The sequence below is a fragment of the Magnolia sinica genome, chromosome 17 (assembly GCF_029962835.1).
Source record: "Magnolia sinica isolate HGM2019 chromosome 17, MsV1, whole genome shotgun sequence".
In the NCBI taxonomy this organism is placed as follows: domain Eukaryota; kingdom Viridiplantae; phylum Streptophyta; class Magnoliopsida; order Magnoliales; family Magnoliaceae; genus Magnolia; species Magnolia sinica.
In genome coordinates, this window is record NC_080589.1 from 43947382 (window position 1) to 43955492 (window position 8111).

Here is an 8111-nt window from a genome sequence, read left to right on the forward strand (position 1 = left end):
CCCAAGCCCAACCCAAGTTTTATCGAGTTGCTGTTTGTATGGCTCAACCCCAACACCAAACCCGATACATCTTGACCAAGCCCAACCTAATGTCGGGTCGGTCACAGGTTGGTCGGGTTGAGCCTGCCCAACTTTCAGCCCTAAAATTATATATGGTACGTCAAGTAACTAATTTTGTTTAGAAAATATTCTTGTTATATGAACAAAGAAAGAAATGAAAAAAAGAGAATTTTTTTATATGCTTATATTTATATATTTATATAAATGTGTTAGAAAAAAATGTAGGTAGAATAAAATTCTCCATGTAAAAAAAAAAAGAACAAAAAAGAAAGTGCATAGGGATATGGTTATACCTACGGTTATAATCCGTAGCCATAGATCGTGGGTGGAATCACGGAATCTGCGATTAATCGCCAATAGGGACAGTGACTTGTGGTGGAATTGCGGGATCCACGATTGGTCACAGAGCTACTGTTATGGCTACGAATTATAACCGTAGCTATATCCGTATCCCTGTGCATATGCCATTGCCATTCCGCTTGAACGTCTACTGTTGAAACCCTTTTAGGGGCCACACAAGTTTTGGATCAGTATGAAATTTGTTTTTCCTCTTCATCCGGGTCTTTGTGACCTTATGAATAGATTGGATGGAAAATAAATGTTTTGGTGGGCCCTACAAAAGTTTCAATGATGAAAATCAATTTTCCGCTGCTGTGTGGTATGGCCCAGTTGATCTTTGGATATGATTTTCTTTTTTATGATAATGCTCCGAAATGATCTCGAAATATGGATGAACGTTGTGGATATAATAAATACATAGCTGTGGGGCCATATAACTTTGATCTCTTTTAAGCCGTTCGTACAACTCTCAGCTGGAGGAGCGTCAGCGCTCGTCTTCGCAGTGAAAAGGAGGGGTAGTTTCGTCCTCAAAGTAGCTGTCCGCACGTGCTAGTCTAAGTTGGTAACTTAAGTTTGTATTCCTTCATAAAAACCGCTGGGTAAAAGGTTTTGCCTACAGTGGTCATTTTCTCATTTCGGATAGCCGGGTTTGGTTGATTCCCAAGCGTAGCGTTGGAGATCCTCAGTCTGTTTTTACTGATGCTTTTCTTTCTATCAGACCCATGGCCATGCGTAAATCTCTCTCCCTTGCTTTTCTCCCCATTTTACTAGCCTTGCTTTTTTCCCATGCAACATCTTTTGCAGTAGCAGCAGCACCATCACCGCCACTCCTTGAAGCAGAGGCTCTTCTGAAATGGAAAGCCAGTCTCTCGCCACCACAATCTCTCCATTCATGGTCGCTTCCTGCTTCTAATGCTACCACCAATACAATCTCTCCGTGTAATTGGACTGGGATCTCATGCAACAGCCTTGGAAATGTAACAGAGATTAGCCTACCGAGTGCGGGTTTGCAAGGTAAGCTCGATAGCTTGAGCTTCCTATCATTTTCAAACCTCCTCCATCTCAATCTCAGTAGCAACACCCTCACTGGAAACATCCCAGCCCATATTGGCACTCTTTACAAACTCACTTCCCTCGATCTATCTACAAATAATCTTTCTGGCAATTTACCCCTTTCAATGGCTAATCTTATTCACATTTCAGAGCTCGACATCTCATCTAATGAAATAAGTGGCGAACTAGCTCCCATTTTATTTACCAATTGGACCAAACTCATCTTTCTTCAGTTACAGAACAATCAACTCACAGGAAACATTCCATCTGAAATCAGGCTGCTTACAAATCTCCAATTCTTGAACCTCAGCGGAAATAAAATAAATGGATCGATACCTTGGGAAATAGGAAATCTTGTGAATTTAAATGAGCTAGTCTTGACCCATAACAATCTGAATGGTCCCATCCCTCCTTCTTTGGGTAATTTAACCACGCTCACAATTTTGTATTTATACAAAAATCAATTTTCAGGCACAATTCCTGAAGAATTAGGGAATCTCAAGAATTTGGTTGAGCTTTCATTATACGGTAACAATATCACTGGGCCCATCCCTCCTGCTTTAGGTAATTTGAGCAACCTTGCACTTTTGCATCTCTCCTCCAACCAAGTTTCTGGTTCAATTCCACCAGAAATAGGAAATCTGGTTAATCTCAAGACGCTTGATTTGTACAATAACCTTCTAAAAGGTTCTATCCCTTCCACTTTAGGAAGGTTGACCCAGCTTACTTTTTTCTCCGTAATTGACTGTCAATTATCTGGTTCCTTGCCTCAAGAAATGATGAACATGACAAATCTTTCCGAACTCTTCTTGCATGGCAACAACTTCTCTGGCAATTTACCTCAGTTATGCCATGGAGGATCTCTTAAAAGATTCACTGCATTTGACAACCATTTCACTGGTGAGATCCCAAAAAGCTTCAGAAACTGCACTAGCTTAACAAGACTGCGAATCAATGGAAACCAACTTGCTGCAAATTTATCGGCAGCCTTTGGTGTATACCCACATCTTACATTCATCGACATCAGCGACAACATGTTGTTTGGTGAACTCTCACCGAATTGGGGAGAATGCCGAAACCTGACAAAGCTACAATTCTCTGGGAACATGATCAGCGGTAGAATTCCTCCTGAGATTGGGCAGTTGAGGCAGCTAGAAGTGCTTGGTCTTTCTTCAAACCATCTAATAGGTGAGATTCCAAAGGAATTTGGGAAGTTGACTTCTTTGTTCCACTTGACTTTAAATGATAACCAGCTTTCTGGTCAGGTACCCCAAGAGATTGGAAAACTATCCAATTTGGAGGTTCTTGACTTATCAATGAATCACCTAAGTGGTCCAATACCACCTCAATTAGGGGATTGCTCCAAACTCCGCTATCTGAAATTGAGCGAAAATGTTTTGAATGGAAGCATGCCTTTTCAGATCGGTAACCTAGTATACCTACAGGGCTTACTAGATCTAAGTCATAACTCCCTCAATGGACAGATATCACCACAACTCACGAAATTGATTCGATTGGAAAAGTTAAACCTCTCCCACAACATGTTGTCAGGCTCCATTCCACCTTCTTTTGAAGGGATGTTTAGCTTGCAATCCATTGATTTTTCATACAATGCTTTGGAAGGTCCTATTCCCAACAGCAAGAACTTTCAGAAGGCTCCTGCAAAGGCGTTCATAAAAAACAAAGGCTTATGTGGTGAAGTGCAAGGCTTGCGACCTTGCAATGCCTCTTCAACAGGTCATGACAATGTGAAGAAAGGCCACAGCGTTCTATTCCTCGTTATTCTTCCTCTCTCGGTGACCTTGTTTCTTTTATTTATAATTGTTGGCACTTCTTCCATTTGTTACAAAAGAAGAAGAAATACAGAGAAAAGGATTATTATGAGGAGCAACGAAAATCCATTTTCAATATGGAATTATGATGGGATTGCTGTATTTGAAGACATCGTGGAGGCGACAGAGGGTTTTGATGATAAATACTGCATTGGAACTGGAGGGTGTGGGAAAGTTTACAAAGCTAATTTACCAATGGGCGAGGTAGTAGCTATGAAGAAACTCCACCCACTTGAAGGTTGGGATCATTCTAATCAAAGAAGTTTTAGAAATGAGATACGAACATTAACTGAAATCCGTCATCGCAACATTGTGAAGCTCTATGGCTTTTGCTCCCATGCTCGATGCTCATTTCTAGTCTATCAGTACATGGAAAGGGGAAGCTTGGAGAGCATCCTAAGCAATGATGAAGGAGCTGCACAGCTGGACTGGACTCTAAGGGTGAAGGTTATTAAAGGTGTGGCCCATGCTTTATCTTACTTGCACCATGATTGCACCCCGCCGATTGTCCATCGAGACCTATCAAGCAACAACATTCTATTGAATTCAAAACTTGAGGCTATTGTCTCTGATTTTGGAACTGCAAGATTGTTGATACCCGATTCGTCCAATTGCACTATGCTTGCTGGTACTTGTGGATATATCGCTCTTGGTTAGTCACTAATACATTGTCAATGCTTAATAGTTTTATTATAAATTGGTCTTTATTTTTCTTAAGTTTTCATATTATTTGTTGCCAGTTATGTACTATAAAGTTTGTGAATTAGTTACAACACTATTGTCGTATGTTGCAATCTAGGGTGACTTAAGTATGAGAAAATTCATATTTGAAAAGTTTCCCTTCTCTCTAAGATTCCTTAATCCAATGATTATAAGAGGCCTTGTAAAGATAATATGGCTGCATCGGTAGGACTAAATCCTGATTCACACTTACCGAACAAACTTTAACCACATTTTATCATCTATTAAATTTGTGGCACTGACCATTTTTAATTGTACATTTGTTGGCACCAATTGGTTGGATAGAATCCTTCCATAAGTGTCATTCTAGGATTTTCGATCTCCATTTACTATATGGGTCATGTTTTCAGATTCTATGGAGTGATTCACATGCATACCAAGTTTAGATGGATGAGTTAAGGCTATTTAAGAAATGATTGAAAAAGCTCATGGCTTCTAGCCCATACGAGTAAATTCGAAAATGATGCATCAGGAAACTTGGTATCGTGCAATGCTCTACTAAGAGATCCCAAAGCATGGTTGGGTTTTCTTGGTTATACAAGGGTTCCATAGCTGTAAGATCCAAACTGTCTTTGTGGTGTCCCACACAATGAATGCCCCACACAACAAAAGAAGTTCCTAAATTGGAAAATCCTAGCCATTAAATCTATGATCTTTCTATGTTGAATGTACATAATTGCCTATTGTTTTTCCTTGATTGTCTAATTGCTAGCCACTAAAATGGTTAAGATCTCCAATTAGAGAATTACTAATGCATGTCCCATCCAAATTGGGGCCCACTATGTCAGTGGTTTGGTTCTTGGAACTATGGACCCCACCAGTACAGACTTAAAACCTTGGTAGAATATCATAGATAACTCTTGGGTGGACCATACACCGATGAAATTTGTTGCTACAACAATATCTATACACACCATTACACTCTAGTTCACACATGCCAACTTCTCATGTGTCTGGGACATCTGAGACATACATTAAGGTAGCCCCAGCCATGCAGCTAACCTGACACAATGATTAAGATGGTCCCCTTATCGGGCAGGCCACCACCACGTCAAAATAATGGACAATTTTGAGAAGAAGAAGAAGAAAAAAAAAACTAACATGTGTCATGCTTAATGAGTGGACCATCCTGACTTTGTAGCAAGATCATCCGAAAGTTTGTCCCATCTTATGCACATGCTCAGTCTTTTGAGATGCCTTGAGGGTTAGCTCTCATAAGCATGGAAGACATGAAACCTAGATTGAGAAACTCATGTTAGTTTGATATATGAATAAGAGTTTATCTATTGATGATTGAACTATTTTCTTTCTTGCAGAACTTGCATATACAATAAGGGTGACTGAAAAATGTGATGTATATAGCTTCGGCGTTGTGGCACTTGAAGTGATTATGGGAAGGCATCCTGGGGAGCTCATCTCCTCTTTGTCATCACCAAATCGAGAAGATATATTGCTAAAGGATGTGTTGGACAAACGTCTCTCTGATCCGATGGCGGAGATTGCACAGGAAGTCATATTTGCAGTGTTCATGGCACTTTCATGCATTCGGCCGGATCCAAACTCTCGGCCAACCATGCACCACGTAGCTCAAGAGCTATCTGTTGGTGGGCCTTCTTTCTCTCTAGAGCCATTCCATGCACTTACATTACATCAACTGATGGATCTCAAGGTATAATCGGGTGTATAGAAATTATTGAGGCTGTGGGCTTGTAATGGCAAGAACATTATTACTGTGCATATCTATTGTATGAAAATAATCAGGCATAGAGGGTTTTCTTGTTGTGATACATTCATAGGCCAACATGTGGAATCAATGTTTATTTAGAATTTAGATTTCTAGAATTGGTGATCAAGTTAGTGATTGACTCCACTGAAGTTTCTTTTTACTATCATTGAAATATATGGTTTATGTTGTTTCTACTCATTTTTATTAGCATTTTTCTACTTACCTAAAGAATCATGCTCGTTTTTCCCTTGGACATTTTTTCTGTTGGTTAGAAACAGAGTGCCTGCTACAGGAACCATTTGCTGGTGCACAAGTTTGTTTATGGCATGACAGAAATTGGGTTACTAAATGACCGTTAAATCTTGTTATTAGTTTCCCAAGCTTGCATCTGAAGATTTTGAACAATTACATGACTTGGGTTCTTATTTTTTTACTGGACGTCTATTTGGCTTTTCATTCATAACTGAATACAGAGATGAAATGATTTGCACCTCTGGTATTGAGTGTATGCATGTGCATAGATACAACTTACATTTACAGGTATCAGATATAGATCTTGATTTTAGGAGAATACAAAAACATGTGCATGCATGTTCCTTTGGTGGATTTGAATCCTGTATTTGGATTGATGCAAGGTGCAGGGTGTTGGCCAAGCCCGGCCCCAAACAATCCAAGAATGAAAATCCCTTTCCGGAATGGATCATATGGACATCAAGTTGCAGTTTCAAATCAAGTTCGAGACGACTTTGGATTTTAGCCTGTGTTTGGATGTACAATTGAGATGAAATGGCATACTTCATTCAACAAAGAAGCAATGATCAAATTGTAGTTAGCTTCGTTAATGATTAACATGAGGAAGTAGCTCTTACCTTTGTTAAACATATCCTGACTGTAAGACAACCTACTAGAGTTTCTTAGGAATTCCAAGTATTATCGACTGTCTGAAGGCCGTGATCATGTAATTCCCATACATGAATGCTTTCAGATTTCTTCGGGATCAGGTGAACGCATCAATTCTTGTTGTTGCAGATTTTGGGCGCTGCCCCAAAATTCTGTCCTCTCTGAGGAAAGATGTGGTAGCACCGTACATGCACGTTGTGGATTCATTTCTAGATGATGATACTCCCAACTCATTTGTATCCCGCACCACCCTCCTTTTCTTTCGAGGAAGAACAGTAAGGAAAGACGTATGTTTGTCAAATCTGTTAAATTCATCTGAACCGATTCTTTTTCAAAGCCTGAATGATTGGTGTGGTCTTAATATGGTGTAGGAAGGAATCGTCTGTTCGAAATTGGCCAAGATTTTACTAGGCAAGGAAGATGTCCACTTTGAAGACAGTGTAGCCACTGGACAGGGCATACAAGCAGTAAGTCACATTTTTTAATTCAAACTTTTTTTTTGTTTGTTTCCTTATATGACATCTATGTTCTGGCGGGTTTGGAGGTTTGTTTTTCATGCCAATTGCCATATTCATATGAGAATATGAAATGGAAATAATCCTGACTTCTTTGGCTATAATTTCAACTGTAGTAACCGGGCCATTTGTACTGGAGGTCGTATAAAATTCTTGTATACTCATTTTTTAGGTTGATAGGTGGGGCACACCACTGATATTATGGGCCCCACTATGGATGGCACATGCTTAGAATCTCCTAGATGGGAAATTCCTAACCATTCACTTGGTGTCCATGACCGCATTTAAACAAAAAAGGCCGAATATTTGACGGCTAAGATCTTGTTTTTTTTTTTTTGGAAAATAAAGTAAAACTTCTTGTATGAGATTGTGATTTTATTTTATTTTTTTTGCAAATTGTATGTAGAGATAGATGAGGGTTGGATGGAGGAATTTTATATATATATATATATATATATATATATATATTTTAATGTATTTGAAACTATTTTTAACTTATTGTTATAAATATTATATATTTTTTTGTGTAATGCAAAATAATTCAATTTTTGTTTTAGAGACCTTTAATATTCAATTTTGATTGTTTTATATAACATTTTCTTGGTTTCAAATATGTACAAAATAAAAAATTATAGGTTTCAATCAAAATAAACAAAACAGATATATAACCCTAAGGATCCAAACGGTCTAAAACGGTCAGAAATCAATTGTCTGCGAAGGCCACACACGTGTCCGAGCCTGCTAATGTATATGCCATCACATCTGCTGCATGACAAACAAGTTCCACATCCAAGCTATTCGTCATCAGAAGAGTACCTTTGCCTAAATTCCATGTTCGAAGAATCAATACACTAGTCACTGGGCAAAACTTATTGGGATAACTGTACGGTTGTGAAAGCATTGGTTTGAGTTTCTACCTACTGTACCACCTTTATGCTATTGTCA

At 38.9% G+C, this 8111-nt stretch overlaps 1 protein-coding gene across 3 annotated transcripts; it reads left to right on the plus strand.

Annotated features, from left to right (window-relative positions):
• The first annotated feature begins 1080 nt into the window (after positions 1-1080).
• LOC131231175 (MDIS1-interacting receptor like kinase 2-like) lies at positions 1081-7445 on the plus strand. 3 transcript variants are annotated; one of them, XM_058227283.1, is made up of 4 exons: positions 1081-3936; positions 5342-5694; positions 6781-6938; positions 7023-7445. In XM_058227283.1, exons 1-3 carry the CDS (start codon positions 1122-1124, stop codon positions 6814-6816), a joined length of 3204 nt encoding a protein of 1067 aa, XP_058083266.1. In that variant the 5' UTR covers positions 1081-1121; the 3' UTR covers positions 6817-6938; positions 7023-7445. The 3 variants fall into 3 exon arrangements, with proteins under 3 accessions (XP_058083266.1, XP_058083267.1, XP_058083268.1); XM_058227284.1 differs by having other exon boundaries at positions 6781-6926; positions 7023-7444; XM_058227285.1 differs by lacking the exons at positions 6781-6938; positions 7023-7445 and having other exon boundaries at positions 5342-5955.
• The last annotated feature ends 666 nt before the right edge of the window (positions 7446-8111 follow it).

What these genes read in the sequence shown, in the direction of transcription:
- LOC131231175 (XM_058227283.1), top strand. Translation starts at nt 1,122, where the DNA reads ATGGCCATGCGTAAATCTCTCTCCCTTGCTTTTCTCCCCATTTTACTA. An exon ending in TTGTGGATATATCGCTCTTG is followed by an intron (nt 3,937 to 5,341) that starts GTTAGTCACTAA and finishes TCTTTCTTGCAG; the next exon opens with AACTTGCATATACAATAAGG. An exon ending in ATCAACTGATGGATCTCAAG is followed by an intron (nt 5,695 to 6,780) that starts GTATAATCGGGT and finishes TTGTTGTTGCAG; the next exon opens with ATTTTGGGCGCTGCCCCAAA.